At 43.6% G+C, this 22,846-nt stretch overlaps 1 protein-coding gene across 1 annotated transcript; it reads right to left on the bottom strand.

Moving 5' to 3' along the window:
* Positions 1 to 676: 676 nt before the first annotated feature.
* Positions 677 to 15,087, bottom strand: DISP2 (dispatched RND transporter family member 2). Its single transcript, XM_026073178.1, has 7 exons — positions 14,504 to 15,087; positions 11,946 to 11,975; positions 8,753 to 8,876; positions 7,076 to 7,191; positions 6,469 to 6,587; positions 5,744 to 5,841; positions 677 to 4,470 (listed from the first exon to the last, which is right to left on the bottom strand). Exons 1-7 carry the CDS (start codon positions 15,085 to 15,087, stop codon positions 1,051 to 1,053), a joined length of 4,491 nt encoding a protein of 1,496 aa, XP_025928963.1. The 3' UTR covers positions 677 to 1,050.
* Positions 15,088 to 22,846: the final 7,759 nt, after the last annotated feature.

The following is a 22,846-nucleotide window of genomic DNA, read 5'->3' as shown; positions in this document are numbered from 1 at the left end:
CCTTTTGCTGTTTATATTGCAAAAGACATTAGACACATAAGAGATGAAGAAAATGAACAACAGTATTGGTGAAAATGAAGCATCACACAAATTTAGGAAAGTTTGTCATACACATTTATTTTATGTTAACTTGTAGAGAGAATTTTTTTTTCTTATTTCAACAGATGAAGGCAAGGAAGTGTTTGTYTTTCTGATTGTTTCTGGTAGAGAAAAAAATGTAAAATTCAAGAGTCATCAGATATGCAAATTTTAAAAAATTATGTGTTTGTCTGGAATACYTTGACTGGAAACAAGCTGAGAAGACAAAACACAAAGCGCCAAGTCACTGAAGGGACAAGGACACTGGTTTCTCAAAGGGAAAATCTCACATTGAAAACCTTTGGCTGTACCAGAAGGAATTTCTTCTGGTCAAACAAACTGAAATTGTTACTGAAAATACATTTGGGCTGGGTTCTATAGCCTCCATGATCAGCAAGAGACCATATCAACTGAAAAGTCTTGATGAGATTGTTTAAAATATCTGAAGTGTTTTGTAGAGATCTGTGAACCTGGACTTCCCGTAAAACAGTTTCTGATTCAGTAAAAAAAATGAAAGCCTTTCTTTTTGTTAACACCTCTCTTCACTTGATATCTAGATTTTTAATATTTGTGGGTTTTTTTTTAACGTGACCTCTCTGTCTTTAAATAGCTAGAGAGATTCATCTCTCATTATTTCTCTCCTATGTGGGTTTGACAAGAAAACAAAATCTAATCACCTTGTAGGAAATGACAAAGAACGTATACTTGATAAGCTCTGCAGTACAACGGAGTATATGGAACAGGACACTGGAAGGTCAAAGAGCTTGTACTGCGTTAAGATTGATCTCACGTCCTCCCCTCACTAGTATTGGATTTGCTGGTTCTGTGAAAACACAGGTATTTGCATGGCTGAAATACTAAGAAGTAGTCTCAGCTCTAGGAGAGATGGGAGGAAAGATTTGATATTTACAGTTCAGAGGAGATTTTGACTTTCCCCTTTCCCTAGCAGTGTGGTTTGTTTCCTACAAAATTTCAACTGCTGTAACCAGAATTTTGTGCGCTAGATCGTTTGATCCAAACATCAGGCATATCTGGTTGGCTGTTTGGTAACACGACTGGATCTTCACTCCCTAATCCAAAACGATTTTTCCATGAAGAGCTGTTTTGCTGTGATGCTGCTGGAGAGAGATCGAACACAGTCTCCCTCAGCTCCAGCCGCAGGGTATCTCTCTTCCCGTTCAAGTAACCTCTCTCTGTTTGACTGTATGAATCTGACAGCTCTAAGACATCTGGACAAGAACTGGCTGATTCAGCAAGTTTTAGGCCTTGCTCAAAATCACTAATTGATGTCTCACTGGAGATGTTGAGCATGTCAAAAGAGCTGCCAAGAGAACAAAGGCATCTGTGAATTTTGTAGATGTCAGCAGCAGGAAGATGACTGTTGTCTGAGGTATAATCTGACTGCTGCTGGGCAGTGTCACTAGAGCATTGTGATTTATTGAGCTGCCCATCATCTTTCGCACCAGCCGGTTGGATATGGTCCAGCACAGACCCATCCCAAGCTTTTGGACCATACTTTCGACATTGACAATCTCTGCAGAGCCTCTCCCTATGATTTTCTGCTCCTGAGCTACTGTGCTTGTATGGAGAAGATGTTTGCAAGGCAGGACACTGACACAGGCCAACCTGCTGGTCTCCAAGAGTCTCCTGCAGATTCTGTCTTTCTCTTTCAAGAGAAGGGTGCATTCCTATTCTGGGGAATCTGTTGTCTTCAAGTTGCGTGTCTTCAGACAGTACTGACGGCCGGTTGGACAACTTGCTTGTGGAAGTGCTGTTGTCAAAACTATCACTGAGTTTTCTGGACAAGGGCTGGAGCTCATATTGCTCATTTGCAGTGTTGGACTCCTGGACCTTACGCAGTCTGTTTTGCTTCTCACTTCCCCCACAGGCAAAGCTTCCGTTCAGCCCAGAGTCATCAGAATAGTCTTTCATGGTGTGGGCACAAGGCCAAAGGATCTGCCCGCAGTTCTTTTCTGGGCCAAAGAAGCAGCACAGTGACTGGAAGAAGAAGCTGGCAAACCCACAGCTGATACACTTGATCATCATTATGAATATCCCCAGCTTCCTATACACCAGGACAGTAGCCGGCAACATGATGACACCTGCAGAGAACAGAGCAGAAGCTGCCATGGCTGTGGCACAGCTCATCTGCTTCAGAGAAAAGGCCACTCGGCTCAGGCGATCAGAATGGGGGCACAAATGGTAGGAGATGCAGTAGTTCACAGTAAAGTCAATGGAGAGACCTACTGCAGCTGAAATGAAGAGAGATTCCACTGCATTGAGCTGCCATTCCAAGAGGACCAAAAGCCCAATGGTTACCAGGACGGTCCCTGCGATAGCAGTAACAGAGAAAACACTAAGAAGAACGTTCCAAGTGGTGAGCAGCAGCACTACAAAGGAAATGGCTATGGAGAGCCCCATGACCACCATCATTTCTGTGCTAAGACTGTGCTGAAGATTGTATAGCTCTAGCTTACTGGTAAACCACCCGTTCTGAAGCCCCACGGGGGCAGTTTTCATTTCCTCTGTTACCCAGAGGTTGATTTCCTCATAGAAGTGTTTGGCTTTGCTGTAATTGAAGGTATAGTGGTAAATAGTTTGAAACTGTAGCACTAAGGCAACGAGATTTCCCTCTCCGTCAAACCTGAGACCCAGATCATATGTTTCAGCCCCTTCCCTGCCTTGTTCCAGGAGCATCATTTTGATGCAGTGTAGGAAGACTTCGCTTCCATAAGGGAAAGAGAACTGGTTACAACAAAGGTTGAAGCTGTGGTCTCGTTGGGAGCACTGGCGACTGTCCATCCACCTGAGAAACTCCTCCATGAAGCATACAGTAGATTTCTGCTCTGCATCGGGGTAATAGAAAGTTTTGTTCTTCACTTTCTGGCAGAATTCAAGGAGCCACTTCTGGGCATCAGGATTTTGGATTGTAAAGGTGATATCTGTCACGAGGGTGCCATTGCTTTTTGGATTGAAGTGATCCCCATTATCAACAGGCAGAATGCCCCATACTATTGTGACAGGCATACGCTGTCCTTCTCCATGCTCCAGCCTCTCAAACATGAATTGGTGACAGTACTCGGAATCATACCTCTCAAAAGGATGGCTCAGTCTAAACACCTGAACAGACGATGTCTCAAGAGTAGGGAGTTTGAGTTTAGGGTTGGAACAGGAAATGTAGGCACCTCCTATTGCTAAGGCTGCAAACCAGCAGATCCAGATGTACCGAAACTTTATGACCCCACAAGGCAGAAGCTTCTCAAATAACAGCTTGGAGGTTTCACACAACGTTTTCTGGAGACCCCTGAGAATGTAATGGAGGGAGAGAATAGCTCTCTTATGGCCGGTGTTGTTCCAGTAGTCTTCCGGCTTGTAAATGCAGTTTGTTGCTATGTAGCGCTCATACAGGACAGCAGAAGAAGGAAGCCAAGTCATCATGAATACCAGGTTCACCAGTACAGAGGTGCCCATGTAGATAGCAAAGCAGCGGATGGCTATTATATTGCTAATGTAGCTGGCATAGAAAGCAGCACCTGTTGTGAAGCAAGATGCCAGCATTAAATATGCAAAATGATGCATGGTTTGACTCACCCACTGAGGAAGCCCAGCAGAAGGGTTCTGGCTCTTGCTGAGGTTCCAGAGGTCAAAAAAGACAAAAGTATGATTGGCACAGATGCTGCTGAGGATTACAACTGCTGTCAGGTTTACGAAAGGGAAGTAGGTGAATCTGAAGGCCACCTTGTACAAGAAATAGGAGATCATCAAAGAACTGACAACAGCGAGCAGGACCATAAATGTAATAAAGACTGAGCGCAAGTAAAAAGAAATGCTTAGAAAAATGGCTAATATTGCCAGGACTGGATACTTAGTATCCAGTAAAAGATAGTGCTGGAATAGTTTCTGTTTAAGGCCCAGGTCCATTCCGGTGATAGATGTATAATTATCAAACAGATCCCAGGATTCAAGATTGTCTAGGTAGATCCCCATCATAGATGCACCTTTCCTTGTAGGCAAAAACAGCAGGCTGTATTTGAGAGATGGCACTTGGTACTCTATTGTCTGGGGACTGAGAAAGTCTCTGTCGACCAAGAAGTGAAGAAGCTGGTAAATAGCATTAAACCGGGTACATTTTTCTGGGACTTTAGCACACTGAGAGTGTTTCTGTCTCACAGTCTCAGGACCTATGCAAGACGGGGTAAGGATACCTTTGTGGTAGTCTGGAGCGCAGGAACGAAGGAGGGCCAAGGTATGGGAAATGTCTCCTTGGGTTATCTCCAAACAGGAAGACCTGTTGTACAGGACAGCAATATAGTTCCCCAGAGACCAGCTTGGGCAGCATTCATTGGCCTCAGTACGTTGACAGAGGTCTCTAAAATGGACATGTGAGCGTATCTGAAAAATAGCCAAGGGAGTATCACATTAGATCCTCTCTGCACACTTCATCTTGCAGCCCCTCTAGTATTTCCTACTTTTTACAGTGATGTTCTCCTCCCCTCCAGGTTTACAAGCCATGGTTCCCCATCCTCCCAACAACAGACTGCAAATACTACAGCTGTGGAAATGCACCAGCCTTTTGTAAAAATTAAACCCTGTCCATTTATATTTTATAATCTCTGATTTGAAAATTTGGATCCTTCTCGACTCCATTGCTCTTCTCTTAGTAATGACAGTGCCCTTCATTTCACAATTGTTCTCAGGGTGAGAACAGAGAGCGGAGATGCTTTTTCTTCCTTTCCTCCCCCTCCTGACCTCCTTTATCCATTCTGCCTTAACTGTTTTTTYCTCACCCCGGAGATGTTCTTGGAGGACATCAGCTCCATGCGCAGTGATGTGATCACCTTCCTACTGCCAAATATTAAATCTTTAAGACCACTTCTCCAGTAACTGTATAGGGCAGCTGTGCTATTTTCTTCCTGTCCCAGAAGCTGTTTTGTTGGGCATTTGCAAGACCAGAGATATGGTCAAACCTTGCAGCTTTGGAAGGCTTTCCAGTGGCTCCAATTTCCGTTCTGCAACACACTGCCTATGGCCTACTTGGCAGCCCTTACCATCCCTGATAAAGCCATGGCAAGTCCCCCCGCTTCCCAGCTGGYGCCCCATCCCCCTGCTCTACCTGGTACTGTTTGAGCAAGGATGCTTGCCAGGATCACAGAGCTGTTACTATCAGTCTTGCCAGTACTTGGTGCGTTGCAAACGTACCACCTCCCCTCAACAGGATGTCGGACTCTTGCAGTACAGCTTTCCAGGGAGTCTGATCACTAATAGTATTAAAGATCTTATGGCAAACATAGCTAATCCAATTAAACTTTCCACTTGCAAGACTTCCTTTGACAGTCCCTGAGATGACAGCTCCATTTCAGTAATTATATTCTGCTGCTCAAAATCCTCAGCAGCTTCTGGTGGGCATCTTTGCCTTCTGGACCAGGCTTTTGCTCAATGTCAGTTTATTCTTGTTTAACAACAGCTGCTACTTTGCAGCTGGATTTTAGTGACAGGTGAAGTCATTCTTGTATTACTAAGTATGTGTAAATGCTTAGGAGTCTAGGCTGAAACCTATTCTGTAGCTTACATTATTTTTGTCTTGTTTCCTTTCAGCTAGAGATTAAAGATAACGACAGTCAGAAAACAGACAGCGTGTATATATGTTCTTCCTGACATTACTAACCTTGTCTTGTTCAATTTGACACATGGACTGAATAGCTTGCAAGTTCCATAAGCTCCCAGCAGTTGTGGACATAAATACCAGCTGGGAATAGCTCTTTTCTGAAAAAAGAAATGTATTAGGTAATGAAGATGAATCAGCCAAGATGTTTGGAGTAGTCCTTGAGTGCATTAAAAAAAAATATATATCTTGCTGTCTGTAAGACAGCTATGGAAGAACTCCCTGAAGGGAAGCAGGTCACAGCAGCTCATAGTGAGTGGTAGCATCTGCCTTGTGTGATCTGACCCCTGCTCCTCGCCAATCTGTCAGCACTGGGAGAGCAGGAATGTGGCATGTTCAAAATATGCTCTTCCTGCTATGAACATCCTTTTAGTGACAGTGTTGGCATCTGGTTCTGTATCCCCTGTTACAAAGTGAGGAACTGAATTTAATAATCATTATGCTAGTTCTTTTTTAATTAAATGCAACTCTTCAGAGAAAAATACTACCATAAAAACATAGAAATCAATATTATTAAAAATACATGGTAATAGTTCCCATTTAGTTATGAATGGCTGAGAAATGACTACATGAAAGGTGGTTTAGTGTTCACAGAATGGTATTATATGCACTACTTTCTTGGAGCACTTTCAGAACATTTCCCTATGTTTTAAAATAATTTGACAATTTTGTATGCTGTTGGGCTTCTGGATGTGTAATATTTAATAACCCACCAAGATTTCACTCACCTGGGGGACCACAAAAGAAGCCATCCGCTCCATAGATTTGTTCCACCATTCTCCGTGTCCTTGCTTCCTGTTCACCCGGAATAGCTTTCTGTCCTCTGATAATGCCCATGTCATCATAGCTAGCAAGAAATCAGAATATTTATATAACTAGATACATCATCTATCAATGAATTATGTGACTGATCMGGCTCTAGTGCCACACATAACCTTGCTACAGCAAAAGGAGAGGTCATAGCCTTGAACGACAGCGTTACTCGGATGAGATCATTTCAATACCAGGTGAAAAGCAGGTTTGACTGTTCCCCTTTACAGTAACCTGAGTGAGATTAGGAGCGRAAGTGCATCCACTTGTGCAGAAGTGTTGGCTCCCCTCAGCAGTCTCTTAAAGGTAATCAGTGAAGGTAACAGATGAAGAGTTTAGAGCCTAATTCCTGTTTTCCAGAGTAGGGAGTCTAAGTCTCATTGCAAGCGAACAGACTTTAAACTCTCCAACGCCTTGGTCACTTTTGAGCGTAGCATATATGTTCTAATTCACATAGATATCTTGGATCACTGAATCTATCATAGCTGACTTTTTCCCCAAAACCCCCAACCCAAACCCAAATACCTGTTCTTCTCAGTATAGGGAGAAAGGGAAAAGGTCTTCTTGTAGCCTGTATGGCTCTCTACATTCTTCCACACGATAAGCTTTCTGCCAATGTCAGTATCTCGTGGCTCGAAACCCTGCAGCCGAGAAACAGGGGTTTGTCATCAGCTTGTGTTTTAGTTTAGCTTAGCTTTCCTTAATCCTCCTCCTAGACACAGAAACTGTAGGGGATTATTACTGCATCTTGGAGAGATGGACAAACTGAGTTTCTCCTGGAAAGAGTTGTACTGCAACCCAGAGATGACAGAAAAATATTTCTCCTTCCCTTTTTGGTCAAGGATGGCTTCATTTCTCTCTCCCTGGTCTTGTAAGACTCCTCTCCTCTTCTTTAAAATAATCACTTACAGAAATGGGAGTTATTTTCTCCTTCCTTAACATATTCTAGTCTGTTCTTATTTTCTCAGGACTCTACCACTAATGGAAGACAGGGATGACTTTAGAAAATGTGGGGTCCTATGTGGAAAACAGGACCTTGTGCAGCAGTCCTCAAGGCTGGACAGCCTCCCCACTTCACGAGTCTTGCACACAGGCTGTAGGAGCCGAAGACAGACTCTCCATCCAATCTCCACCCACCCTGGCTAGTCCTTTTGGGCAACTTCAGCCTTCCAGCACTGGAGGGGGAGCAAAAGGAGTAACCACAGTTTGTGTTGGGAGTGAGCCAGCTMTTGCCAAAGAAACAGCAGGCTGAGTGGAGAGACAAGCAGCACTCTGGATCCCTGCACACCAGAGTAAGCGGTAGGCTGTAGCCTCCCACCGGGACAGACACCCCCTCCCCCAACTGAGGAGATGAGGACTTTCTTACCCTGCAGCAAGACTGGGGGTCCATAGCGTTGCTGAGAGATATTTGGCGGCTGCTGCTGGCACAGGCTATACTCCCTCTCTCAGGCTGAACCCAAACCCAGCTCAGAAGTGAAGCTTGGTCCCTTCCCCAGGGGCCAAGTGCAACCTGAAGTTTGCAATGCCCAGGTGGTACATACTTACTGCCAGTAAGTCCTGAGAGGTGATTCTTCTCTCAAGAGAGAGTACTGGGGACATATCTCCATATGCTGCAGGGACCAGTTTTCAGGAGGGAGTGGAAATGTTTAGAAGCTGGTGAGGACATACTACCAGAGCAGCATGCTGAACCTCAGTGAGGGACATTTAACACTGAACACCAACAGAAGTACTTCCATAGTGGAAGCCACTAAGCAATTAAATAGCGAAATAGAGAGAAGTGAAAGCCTTTCACTAATGTCCTTTAAAGATATGACAGGCCAAGTAGTGGCACATGCACTAGATACAGTCCTGTCTGGAGAAAAGAATGGGTGAAGTCACTATTTCTGTTTTTTTGTGAGTGTGGTATCAAAGAAAGAATAAGCACTGTACACTATTCTGTAACATTATGACCATCCAGAAGGAATCTGTCTTTGATTGCACACTGTGAAGATGAGAGGAAAAGACAGCAGATCACTTGATGAACATTGCCATCTTTTCTAGTGGCTTTTATGTCCTCTTTGATTTACTGTCCTGCCTTGCTGCCTCTATCTGCAGAGAAGCAAGGAAGCATATGCTCGTTTTATATGGGAGAAAGAATATATCATCGGTTGGCCCATGGATTTTCCATATGTTCATTTTGACATATTGTCTGTAGGGACTTACCATTAAGGGTTCTGAGAAATCTGGCAGATTTCCAACAAGCAGGCCAGCTAAAGTACAAACCACAGCTGTCACTGAACACAGCGCCAGGACAGCTACGGGCCACTCGGCAATCATTTGAGAATAACTGCAATCAACAGGAGGAAAAAAAAAAGCAACTGTTAAGGCACTTCTGCTATTAGCATGAAACCTGCTGTTGAACCAACAGAGTGTTAGAAGAAGGAAGTAAAAGAATTAGGGCTTTCTGGTTTGGGCATTTATTTATTGAAAAGCTTAGAGGCTCTAGAACAGCTATTAATGAACATATTCTACCTCCTGGTAGAATGGATGTTTGCAGGCAATTCTAATTAACTCGGGTAATTACATTTTGCCTCCCTATATTTTCCTGCTTTTTCACTCAGAAGTAATACAAAACAGACTGTTGCGTCCCAAAGGCAAAAAGAAGCTTTAAATATTTAACTTAAAGGATTCTGTTTAAAAAGAACTTCTTCCCTCTTTTTTTTTTTCTTTTTCCACTGTACAATCAAAGCTAGTAGCTGCCTGACAGTTTGGCCTGCAGATTTTCACCTTGTGGACCCTGAGGAGTCTATGGGCTATTCCAAAGGGTCCCCTAAAGATAACCAAGTAAAGCAAGTCTGTTGTCATTGACCTAAATTCACTCATTAGGTAGGGGTCTGCCTTACTGCTGGGAAATGTGTAGATGTTGGCAAAGCAAAATAGGATGGAAGCCACCGATTTAACCTGTAACTGATTGTCAGCAGCATTCACAGAGTGGATAAGTGGCTTCTGCAACTGTTGGACGACTGAATCTCGCTCTGATCTCAGCCTCAAAAGCAAATGGCAAACATACAATAAGAGCATCTGCAAATGTCTCGCATTGYAGACCACGGTTATACTTCATGGTTCTGAAAACACAAATAAACCAGTAGGCCAGGGCTATGCCTGGAATATGTACGAGTGTGGTATGGTGGCACATGCACTTTTAATGACATTTCTGTACAAAGAAAAGCCCTTCTAGACAAGCAGCTTACTCAGGCCAAAAGTATTTCTGCCTGTGCAGTTACTTTTGTGCTAAGAACTTTTCTACAATTTTCCACGGAAGGCCTGTTTTTTTGTTGGTGCAAACTGTCTCCCCTATAGAATGGCCTGTTGAAGTGGCTACCCCACATGGTATGGGTACAGTACGGGTTTTAGCGCCTCAGATTTTTGTCTTCCTCAAAACCATCTGTTAGAGATAAGATACTGGAATAGGTTCCTGCTCTGGTTTGGTGGGTTTCTAAATATTTCCAATGTTCTGAAGTATAGGAAATTCTGTGTTCGAAACCAGTTGACAAATATTTGAGCTTCAGGGGGGAAGTGTAATATTTATGAACCTTAGGCAGAGCAGCTGTGCCAGTGCTTATCAGTCTTGAGATGTAATGTTCCTGCTTGCCTAGTCTTTCATTTCTCTTACTGCAGGCTTCACTGAGTCAAATAATACAGCTTTTTCTCCTAATTAGAAATAATCATAAGCCCTTCAAATGGCTTTTTACATGACTTTAGATCAGGCCTGTTTTGTGGGTTTTTTTTCAGTTTAGGACTTCCTCATCAAATTTGYTTTCCTAGATCAAATCCTAACTATGAAAATGTACAAAAATTACCCTTTACATAGTAGATTACTTAATTTCTGGAGTCTGTTTCTGGTAATTCCATGTCCAGTTTATCAAAAAAGAAAAAAAAGAGCAAACTGCAATATCTAGTGAGAAAAAAAAGAGCAAACTGCAATATCTAGTGGTGAAAGATGCTTAGCCAAACCTCCTAGAAAAAATAGTTTACAAAAATCGGTTTTTAAATGAAAATTGAAAGCAATCAATGTATTTTAATTTTGAGAAATGTATTAAGAGTGATGTTTTAAAAAGGCAAACTTGATTTTTTATTATTTTTTTTAAAGGGGGTAAAAACAATTACAGATACGTTTGCATGATTTTTCAATTTAGGCATTTCAACTGAAGTCATTATTTAGAAATTTTACATTCTACTACATACCTAAATGCAAAATCCATGTTCTTTAGGAAGAAGAAATTTCCCTGTTGCCTGTTTCTATTTCCTGAGAGTTTTCTAAACATTGTGAAGAAGCTCAATAAAAATAAAAGTTGCTATAAAGCAACTACACTGAAAACTGTTACATCCAAATTTATTTCTGAAAACCAGGCAAGCTTTATATTTTAGTAATCTAATTTACCATGTTTATACAATTTTGGGGGATATTAAATGTGATCTTCATGCTGGTGGTATATCTTTATGTGTTCACCTTCTTTTGGTTGAAATTTAAAAACAAGACTGGAGAGAAAGGAAACAAATAATTATTGTATTTGTCTTTTCTATTAAAAATGTTATTTTCTCAAGCATGACTAGACTAGCCATAATCTTTTCCAGCACTGGGCAGCATTGTATTTTTTTGCTCAGGGATTGCCTCTTGCAGGAAGCTGGAATTGCATTTCCTCTGCCTAACCTCCCCTGAATATTTTACATCTCTTAATTGCAGCTTTTCTGGTGTATAAATCTATGAAAAACTAGGAAGCATTGCTCATCATCTTGAAACAAAGATCTCTTCCACTGTGTCCTGTGAGGAAATGCAGGGCTCCACTGCTATTGCTACCCTCACACAAGCAAGCTCCAACTGAATCTAGTAATCAGTAATATAATAACAGCAGTCCATGTGTCATGCTTTTATTTCTTGTCTCTCTATCCCCAAACACTTAAAAATGTCAAATAAAAACCACTAGTTGTTTTTCCAAAGGAAGAAGAACTGAGGCACAGAATGGTGAAGTAACTTGACTAAGGTAACATACAGAGTTAGTGGTAGCCCTGGAAATACCTTCCAGACATCCTCGTTCACCATCTGGTGGGCCAAGTAGGATAAGTCCATTAAAAAAAAAAAAAAAAGCTATTGTATGGGCTAGAGCCAGGCACCTGCCCTGAGATCAGCTATCAAGACAGTGTTGCTATTCATTAATGCAGGTTAAATTGATCTTGCAAGCAAATTGAGATTTTTCCAAGCGAATGGGAAGCCCTGAGTGGGGAGCTCTGACCTTGCCTCTGACGCTGTGCCTGCCTGGGATGTTACCAGCAATAATACACTACATTTCCTAATAGCAGGGTAGGAGAGCAATGATAACAGGGTAGAAGGACAGAAAGCTTTTGATATTAAACATACCTTTTTGGCATCCTGAAAGCTTTGTCATGTCTGCAGGCAGAAAAAAAAGATGTGTTCATTTATTATTTTTCTACGAAGCAAAGTGCCGTGCTGTTAATGAGCAAGTTAACCCTTTCAGGATCTGTAAAACACCAAACTGAGCAATTGCTGCAAGTGTAGCTGCAGCAGCAGAATACCATCTGGCACTGCATGAATCAGACCAGCTAATGAACAATACAGTCTCTTCCTCTCCCATTGGCATTTTAACTGAACGTGGTGGGAAGACATGTAGTCACTCCTGATTTTTGCCCCCTAGAAAACCCTATGGAATGTAATGGACATAATATAATCCCACAGAAATCGTGCTGTAACTCTTATTCATAAAAACCTATCAGTTTTAAGCACTTTCCTAGTGATTATGTAATTGTTTCATGACAAGAGCATAATTCTTATTAAATTTCACAAGTTGAGTTAACAATATAGATAWTTTTTATTTCCTAAGCTCAGCAAGGGTTTTCCAAAGCGGTGAATCTCACTTGTTTCCTGGGCTCTTCCGAAGGCAACATTCATACAGTCTAGAGGAGCAGAAGGCCAATGGAGCTGTTCAAAACATTTTACAGTGGCTTTCTTCACAGAGGAGCATTTATAATTCCTATCTGTAGGGCCCTGAGGAATCAAATGAAGAAGCCTTCCCCAGGGGATCCAAGGTTACCCGTGTTATCGAATCCTTGAGGCCAAGCTGACACTGGCATAATAACAGAAAAGCTCAGTGGGTCACTGTATCTGAAGGGCTTTTTCCTTCTGCTCTGCATTTCCCCTGAGACATTTCTTTGAAATACACCCCAGCCAGGCATGGCCCCGGGCTACTCAACATGCTGTTGTGTTACCAGCAGACTTGTGCCTGCATGGCAGCAGGCAGCACGGTGCCGGTTTGCTTCAGAGCCACCAGGGCAAGGCAGCCTCCAGCAAACTGCTCCCAGCCACTGCCTCCTCCTCCCATGAGAGCTGTGCCATGCTCAGCTCAGCAAGTGCCTCCTCCCATGCTCTTTGCTCAATCTTGGAGAAAGTCCTGCCCCACTCAGACACCCGTGTGGGGCTCATTGCCCCAGCTCCCTGCTTTGCCCCATGCAGCCAGTTGCTGTCCTCCAGGAAACCAGTGATCCTGTGGCAGCTCATCCCTCCTGGCACATTGTCGCGAACGGAAGGATGGAAAAGCAACGAAGAAAACATCCCCCTGGAAGAGGTGCTCTTGGTGGCACAGGTTATCATGTTCTAAATCATACTGCATTTTCCTCATCATACTAATGCTCCCTAGATTTGGAAGAGAGGAGAGCAAAGAAAAATCCTCACTGGATTATTAAAGGGAGGTTTCATTCTGGTAGCGCCCTGCCCACCTCTGTGCTAATTCTCTCACAATGGCCTCTCAAGCAGATTTGCTTGGATTAAAAAACTCATTCTATCATTATTATGATATTGCTTTTCTGTTTGCCAGTGCTGCACATTCTGCCAGGGATTTGCAATCCAGCTGTTCGCTGCCTAAATAACCTGTTACAGAGAATGTAGTTGACAATTTTGTTGATAGTGAATGAGCTAAAAAGGATCCAGGCTCCAGTCCTCTGGCTGCAATTGCTCTACACTGCAAACAGAAGCAAATTAAATCTGCTGTTAATGATTAGAAAATGAGACCATAAAGGGCTTTTGTGCCTAACCCTGCACCACTGTACAAAGGCAAGGAATTCAGTGCTGCCTTTTACTGGACTTTATTTGGTGCCTTCTGCTGTGGTAGCAAAGAGATCATGGTCTTTAGTGCCACCAGTGGACTCCAGAGGGCACAAGAAGCAAGGATGGATGAGGCTGGCTGGAAGGGGCAGAGGATGTATTTGAGCATGTTAAGGATGCCAGTTCTGAATGCATCCTTACAGTGCTGCCTGAGAAATGTCTACCATCCAAGCAAGTTGGTGGCACTCTACACGCAAATGGAGTTTGCCTGATTTTGTCACGGGCAATACAGAATTTACATCCTCGTCTCTGCCCAGCCTGGGAAACCAAGTGATCTTCCTCACCTTTGTACTTCTCACTGCTCTGCTGTAGCCAGTGCTTATCCCCTGCTGCCTCTCCACTCCAGCACAGGCAGTGGCTTTGGTGGGGGTACACAAAGAAATTAAGTGTGCTCTTATCACTCAGTACCCTTGCCAAGCTAAAGGATTAGCCGGTTGGATATCTTACAATGCAAAAGAAGAAAATACTAGGGTCACAGAAGATGGGCATGGTTGCAGCTGGATGATCTAAGAACAGCTGAGTGACCTGGGCTTTATCCAATGAGTCACCTTGAGAAGTAAATCCTGCCTCTTCCTGGTGTGGTAACTGAAGGTGCTAGCAGTTCTCTGTACATCCTCCACCAAGGTGGGGAGAGCAGCCTGGATCCCTCCATGCTTTTTGGGTTGGGTGCTCCCCAAAACTGAGGAGCCAAAACCATGTTTCATGCATCCCAGTTCAGACCCTTCTCATCCCACTGCCCACAACGAAGGCCAGGAGAGGCTCTTTGCAAGTCTCTGAGATGCTCTCCAGGTGCCTCTTACCTGACTGTTACAATGTGATGCTGCACTGGCCGTGAGGGTCGCTGGCCAGGGGACCACTGTTTCCAGGGGGTTTCTGAGACATCGTGCTGGGAAGCTGGCGTGGGATCACCACTGGAATGGTGGGAACACAGCATGGGCCTCTCGCCATGCCCCGGGAGTGGGGGCAGGCCATAGCTGCCTCTGGGGTCCTGCTGATTGCAGGGGTAATACATGTGAGGATGCTGTGAGTCCTGGGAGCTGGATGGCACCTGCCCATTAGACTGGGTGGAAATTGGTCCAAGCGTGTGGCTGGAGGAGGGCAAGTGGTCTCCCCCCAGCCTGGGGGAGGCAGGAACGGGGCAGTGATGGACTGGGCAGATTCTTTCCCAGGAAGTTCCACTGTAGCTGAGCTCGGTGTTCCCAATCTCTGGCATGGCAAGGCAGGTCTGGCAAGGTCCTGCATTTCTTTTTTCTCTGTGAGAGAAAATAAAGGGTATGTTAAAACCCTTCTCTGTTAAAACACTGGAGCAGTAGAAAAGCTGTTCAGAGGGACTGCATCTTTCAAACTGGAGCCTATGACAGGCATCCAGTGTAACCCAAGCCATGAAACCTCACCCAGTATTTCCTATACCAACAGCCAGTCTCAGGGCTGAGCTGGACTATGCTTTTACAAAGACATCCATGGCTCAGTCAGAGACTCCAAGTGATGGAGAATCTATCACATCTTTGTGCATGTTGCTCCAAAAATTGTGAAAAACAGGGTAACATCCCCTTGAACAGTTTTCAACTCCTGTAGTGGCTGTGACTATATTCCCTGTTTTTAGAAGCCAGGTATGGTTAAAATGTGTAGGCAGAATTAGATTTTGTCTATGGGATTTTAGTTTGATGGGCCTTATCGTTCCCTCTTCTTTCTCCATGATATTTTGCTGTGGAGGGGGCAGGACACGCTCTGGTGATAATGGTTGGATCCTAAGCCAGGAGCACAGAGTGACTGCAGAGATCTAGTGAAACAGAAACCAAAGGTGCCTGCGTGTGAGGAAGATATTAAGATATCTGGACTTCTCAGGAAGATGAATTTGTCTGATTGCTCAGCAGAAGGACTCTTGCCTCCACATTAGGACACTACGAGAATAAGTCATCCTTAGCAGTAAAACTGTACAGTGAACCCGATAGCCCATAGTGTGAAAAGAGCTCCGGCCTCCAGCCTGGCACAGGCTGTGGTGGCTCCCATGTCCTGTGGACTCTCTGTTGGACTCTTTAGGAACAGATTAGACAAGCATCTCTCAGGAATAAAGGCAACAGATATTATTGGTCTTGGTATGCAGCAAGGGGATGGAGTAGGACCTCTCAAGATCTATTGAAAGATGACTTTCCTTTGACTGCTCAATTTATTGAGACAAAACATTTGCAGAGATGACAGACTTTTAATACATCCCTCCCTTCCCAAATAAAAAGGTTTCTGCAGGATACACTGTCTTCTCTCAATGGAGTTATAAAAATGATTCAATTCCTGGAATTTTTGAATTATGGAATCCAAGAGATTTTGCTAGTTTGGGGAAAGCTTGAATAATGCATTGAGGAACCGGTTAGTCTGTGTGCCATCAAAAATCCCCTCCACACCCAACTGACTGAGGCTGCGCTGACCCCAAAAATGCCTTATAAATTCTTGTCTAAAGGGATGCAGCTGGTCAAGGTGTCAGAGAACTTCAGCAGCATTGTGTTATCTGAAGCTCAAACAGAAAGCACAATATGGAAACCCTGAAAGACTGGTCATTGTTCAGAGCACGTGCCATGGTGTCTATAGCTGAATTATGTGCCTGCTCTGGTGTCTGGCATCTAGAATTAAGTATGACGAATGATTCAGGTCGCCTAGAATCACAAAGTGTCTGAAGTCTTCAAAGAATTATGAGTGCTGAAGTGAGACAAAATGAGATGAACTTTAGCCTGAGGAAATTGATGGAATGTTTGAAAAAAGAAGGCAAAAAAAAGTGTTTGAAAAGGGAATGTTTTCTAAAATTTGCAGAATTAATCCTTATCTTTCTGAGACAGCCAGTGGAAAAGGCAGAATTTTAGCAATTACAATTTCAGCAATTACAATTTACAAATCACAAGACAAAGCTGAAGTTACCCAGAAGGCACCTCGGCCTGTCTTGTGGCTTTGGAGTGGTCAGACCCCAGCAAAGGCTTTTGCTCCACATGGAGACTTTTACCCCCCACCATGGGGTGATGCAGACTAGCCAGAAGTGGCAGTTGTCCCCAGAGAGCACAGAAACTTTTTCTAAGAGAAGGATTTACAGTCTCTGACAAGATCTAATCCACGATCCGGTGAATGACTTTTGGCCAGGAATCTGGCCATGACTTTGCCTGTCAAACAAGAGCAGTAATTTCATACATGATGGGGATCCTCCCCAGAGGCCCATTGCATTAAAGCCTCTTCAAGAGATCATAAGTTGTCCAGACTGATAACAAAGCTTTCATTTTAGTCTTGGATATTAAAAATGTTTACCAATATCTCCATGGAAAGACAGTTTAGATATCATCCAATTTTAGTTCTGATTTTTAAACCAGAAGACAACTGCAGCACAGTTACAGACATGGGCCATGTTCATGGGTGCTCATTATGACACTGTCTTCAGAAGTAATAACCAACATTCACATGTAGATTTTTCTGTTGCTCAGGCAATTCAGGAGGTGGGAACTACATAGAGAATTTTGTCTGGGGATGTGAAAGCCCTTGCCTGGATATTTTTTAGTAGTGGCCAAGAAAGGAGAGAAGAAATAGCAAAATGATATCAAAATAGTCAGAAATATCAGTGTCTGTGTAAGTGAGCTTCTTTGCATCCTTGGGAGTGGGCAGATACCTAAAGGGAGCAAAGACAGACTTTGCAAGACTGGTTATGGGGCATATGTTTCCTATGACAATAGATGTACAAAGCGGCTGGAAACAAATCTAAGCTTGCCCTGGTGCAGGCGCCAGAAAACCCCTAGAAAGATGTGTGTACATCTTACTGAAATATGCTTGGCAGGTTGCTCCCCATGGTTCCAGCACTCAGTTGCCGCTGGTCTGAAATATAAATTACTAATATAAACTTCAACTAATTCAGTGCAGTGAGAGGGAGTGCTGTTTTCCAAGGCAGGAGCTCCTGAACAGATTGTGGCAATGATATCCCATTCACCTGCAGAATTTGTCAAAAGAAATAATATAAAACAGGTCACATGAGCTCCTTGCTGTCCTGTCACAGATGGATTAATGGCAGGATTGCCCAGATGTTCAAGCAAGTGATTTATGATATATGGCTCTATATTAGGGTAGCTTACAACAAGACTACAAATTTACCATTGGTACATACAAATGCAATATATGAGGCTATAAATCAAATACAAGCAAAATTGTTTATGAGATGTAATTTAAGGTCTTGCCAGGCCTTGTTAGAACCTCATTAGAATCATCCGTGCATGGGGAGATTCAGGTTTCCTAGCACTGCAGAGGGCAGGTGCAGGGCAGACAGATGCAGGAAAGATTATGTTCTGTGGTAGTCTATATAAAAAATGGCATATTTAAGTAGTAATTGCTCACCTATACTAATTATAGAACCAACCTGACTGGGATATATTAACCCCCAAATCGTTCATGGCTCTGGTGAGCTGCAGCAGCAGAGTTCATTTGGGAGAACCTGCCTGGAGAGTACCACTTTCTTGGGTTTAAAGCTTGTTTCATCTCACTAAGTTCCTTCCAGATTTCCAGTGACTGAAGTGTAGATGCATTTTCTGAGGCAGGGAGTTGTAGCTTTGTAGTAACAGAGTGCTGGGTCAGGGAATTTTCAGCAGAGAGCCAGAACTATGTTATACTTTGACTAGCTCTAGATCTTTTCTCACTCCCTTTCTGAAGTTTCTAAGTTACTCTTTTCCCTGAACCATCCCTGATCCTGTCATTTTCCCTAATTTAGGTGCACTTTAAATACACGATGGTTTCCTTCAACACATAATAATTCAAAGATACACTGCTGCACTTCTGGTAGTCCCACACCTGTAAAATATTTGCAGGGGGAGTTCAAAGTGAAAGAAAAAAACATAATTCTTTTTCCTTTAAATTGTTGGATTTGCATAGGAGATTCAGACCAAAGGCTGTTTCTTGGCTTTTCATACCTGAGTTTGTCTAGCAACTACGCTGCTGTGTCTGATGGCCTCATCTAATGGTGAATATGTAACACTGGACAGGAAAAGAATGCTTCCACTTCTGAGTGGGACTTGGAATGCTTCCAAGCACCAAAACGCACTTTGAAGGTGTTCAGGGAGATGCTGGAAACAGGCAATGAAAAATTCCTCCTCCAAAAAGCCCTCAGCTACAAAGACTCCTGATGGAGAAAACAGACAACAAACTCTTGGATATAGCAGACTGCTCCCAATTTTTGTGCACATTCGTTAATTTATTTGATGCTAATAGTTCTCATGAAATTGTTTATCGTATTTGCTGTCAAATAGCATCAAGTTCCAGTCTTCCTCCATATGTTGCCTCTTAACTCAATCCCCTGGCTGCTTAGTGACATCATATTTTAGAATAACTTTAGCTAGTTCAAATCATTCACTCATGACTCTTCTTCATTATCTCTTTTCAGACTAAACAATTCCAGTTCTGTCAATCACCCTCCAGATATAAGTTGCCTTATGCTCTGCTCTCTCCAACTCCRTGACGATGTCACCTCGGTTATCTAAAATCTCCAGGGAAACGTGGAGCTTGTGAATAATGATAGGTTTGGATAATCACTGGTGTCAGTTCTGCAGATTGCAAGTCTTCAGTTGCTACGATCCCAATTCGCCATAGAGCTGGCAGGCTTAACATTTTATATGCTGAGGTCTGTGCCAGAGATGTAGGCTGGTCCTGGTTTGCCTGCCTGGAAACACGTCGCTATTACTTTTTGGGGCCCCCAGGACCCTGAGCTATGTTCAAAGAATGGTTGTGTGGGAGTTTCTGCTATCTGTTTCTTGTCAAGCAGGAGAAGAGGTGGGCAGAGCACTGGGCTTATGAATCTGCTTGCCATGCTGACACTAACAAAAACTAACATCGGGGGAAGAGAAACTTTTTTTTGCTCGTTCCCAGGCCCAGCAGTGTCAAATATTTGACATCTTTGGAGTTGTGTAGGTAGAAATGGTCTCATAGCTACAGAAAAGCCTCCAGGAGCAGCCTGATGGAATTTTTTTTCCCCTTCAAACTCAGCTGGATGCTACAAAAGAGAAGTGGAGAAGAGAGAGAAAAGGGAGACATGGAGCAGTCGATGGACTGGAGTTAACTGCTCCTGTTACCCGCTCCAGTGACCTGTGTTCCTCATGCTACTTGCTTCCCTGTCTCTTCCCCGAGTTGTCTAGACAGTATAATAAACTAATTTATGAAGCTGCCCGAGTCACAGTGAGTGCAGCAGTGCTTTTCTGAGGCAAACACCAGGGCACAGGCAGCCCACTTGATGTGATGGAACCAGCAAAAGGACTGAAGCTTCTTCTCATAGGAAAAGAGGCAAGATACCATCAAGACGTCTAAAGAGACAGCTTTCTGCTATTTCACTCCTGCTGGGATGCAGAGCAGCGATATAGGCATTGCAGAGTTTGTGGCAGGAGCCAAGGGCCAAGCGCTGCTGTCACACAGAGCTGAGCTCAGGCAGAGGAAGCTTTGTGTGGCAGGAAAATGACAGCACATGGCCCCCTTTCCTTTTCAGGGCCACTCCATCTCTTTGGCACATCTCTAATCTTGCTTCCCTCCGAGCCATGCAGCAGGAGAGTGCATGTGTCTCCAGGAGAGGAGAAATGGGAAAAAAAATCCAGCATCTTGAAGGAATGACTTCTTTATCTGTTTGCCTCATTCCATCCTCATTCCCAAGACCAAATCTATAAGCACTTTTTTTTTTTAAATAGAAAAGTTATTTATCTCACCCTTTGCATGCTAAGGAGAGGATCAGGGAAGCAGCACTTTGCATATGAAAAATGGGCAACTCCTACCAAATGAATGGAGTTGTCTGACGCCTGACTCAAACTACAACTTCTCCCACTGATAGAAGAATCTCAAGAGGGAATAAAAACAAGCGAGCAAAAGGGATAGATTCTGTATCTTGGCTACAGCAAGAGCCCTTTTTCCCAAGGGACCTTTGCTCAATTAGACATTAAGCACTGCAAAATTTCATTCACAAAAAAAGAAGCTAGATTTTTTTTCCTTTCCTTTTTTTTTCTGACTCTAGCATGGTTTTCCTTGCATATCAGCTGCACAATTTTTCCCAAATGAAAAGGAAGAATCTTTCTGAACTAAAACCTTGTCAGCTTCCATCTAAATTCACAGCTTTTTCTTTGGCAGTTGCAAATGACTTTTTAAGAACGGGCTTTGCAGAAGAATTTAAATACAGGTTTATAACTGAAGTTATAAAAAATAACTTTCTCAAGTTATTTTGAACACAGCACCAGCAGTACAGCGGTGGAGCTCTAAGAGAAAAAAGAGCTTCTTTGATTGCACTTTTTAAGAAAAGTGCCCTCTTTCAGCGATTAGGGTAAGGTTCACTGCATTTCACTCTCACCTAGTTATATAGGTCTGCTGTCTAGCTGACAGGGAGACACGAGCACCTCTAGAGGCAATTCATTTCCTCCTTTGGTAGGAAATTCTTGTGTACTGAAAAATTTCTGTGCGGTTGCTAGTTGTTTTGCTTTTTTTGGTACAGCAGCAGGATAGCGTGTATCCTTGAGAAGACCTACAATCTTTTTTTAGTGAGACTCCTGAGTTTGTTAAATCATCATGAAAAATTAATGAGACTGCAAAACTCTGCTTCCCACGTACTCCGTCGCGACAAGTTTAGCTTTACAATTCTATCCATTGACTCATCTGAACAGAGTCTTTCCTTTACTCGAGACAGCTACTGCTGCTATGGGTTTAGGTAAGTGCGATGGGATGGGCACAAAGTGCTCGAGCATCCCCACCCAGTCTTCATTGCCAAAATATGTTTGGATGCAGTTTGCCATATGCACACTGGTGGTGTAAAATGTGCTAGTTACATCCTGTTTGCTAACTCCATTTTGAAGAAAAACAAATGGAACAACACCATTCTATCCCTGTCTTTAAAAGGCCAGAAGGAAGTTAGTGTTTTCAGACGCCAATAGCTTTCTGATGATAAATTCAGTAGAACGTTCACTAGGACCAGAAGATGGGGACTATAGAGCTAACCATTGAGTGTATATGTGAAGAGCCTTACATAAATAAGCATTTTGTGCATATGCATGCTCAAGAGTGAGAGAACTATCTTTATGTGCTTTATTGCCATAAATTTTAGTTCTCRTGTGAGCCACATGAGTGAAATTCAAAATACACCTGTTCCAGACAGCTTAACTCCTCTGTACAACTTCCTCTTACAGACTGCAGCATTCATTTCAATAAACCTGTTCAAATGAGCAAGGATTACCCAGGCAAGCTCATGGGGCTTCAGTGATAGCTCATACACCATTGAATGTCCAAGATTTAAGACAGTGACAGGTTGTGTAATAGTTACTCAGCAAGCACTGAAACCTGAAAGCACCACCAGCCTCTGGCTGAGATCTTCAAAGCTGCCTAAAGAGATGTGACTGCCCAGCTGGTTCCCCCAGGCAGGTGGGGACATCTCAGCATAAATATACTCGATTAGACAGAAGGGAAACTCTTTGGCTTTCAGAACAGATTTGTGCATTGTTGACCTCAGACTGTGCATTGATCGAAAAGAAAATCTGAAGAACTTGGAAGATCTGTTGCCTCTGGTCTAGCAAATAGCAATATTCTTGAATAACTGGGGATGGCTCCTGGCCCGTGAACATGGGCTTGTTGAGATTTCCAGAAGATTACAATGATTGTGGCTACCTGCCTGGTTCAGTACACCATGTGAGGGAGCATATGGCATAGGGAGGTGAAGAGTAAGGCTGCAGGATTTTATAGAAAAAAATCTTTTGAACTAAAACCATGCTTGTCCATCATCTGGGGCAATGAGGGCTCTACCCCAAACCTGCCAAGGGCTGCCAGCAATAGCTCACCCGTTGCTGTGGAAGAGCTCACCAGATTGCAGGACAGAAATCTGCCGGGGGGGGGCAACCTCGGCTGTCACCCACTGGCCCCAGGGGTCTGCACGGGGACTGTGTGGCTGCGTGCAGGAGCATCCAGGAGCTGCATGCAGGGCCGCGAGGGGCTTTGCCTGCTCTCCCCTCTCCGGGAGAGGGGGACGGCACTCGGGACACACCTCGCCGGGGCCACAGGACCGTGCCCGGCCCCGCACCCCCGGGGAAAACCCGCTGGCGGCGGCCCCCTCTGGCCCGCAGCTTCGCAGCCGCCCGGGGCGCAGCCGCTGCGTGGGCTGCCGCTACCGCTGCCCC

Source organism: Apteryx rowi, unplaced genomic scaffold (genome assembly GCF_003343035.1).
Source record: "Apteryx rowi isolate R43461 unplaced genomic scaffold, aptRow1 scaffold_363, whole genome shotgun sequence".
In the NCBI taxonomy this organism is placed as follows: Eukaryota; Metazoa; Chordata; class Aves; order Apterygiformes; family Apterygidae; genus Apteryx; species Apteryx rowi.
The sequence above is the reverse complement of the archived record's forward strand: the minus strand, read 5'-3'. Positions and strand labels throughout refer to the sequence as shown.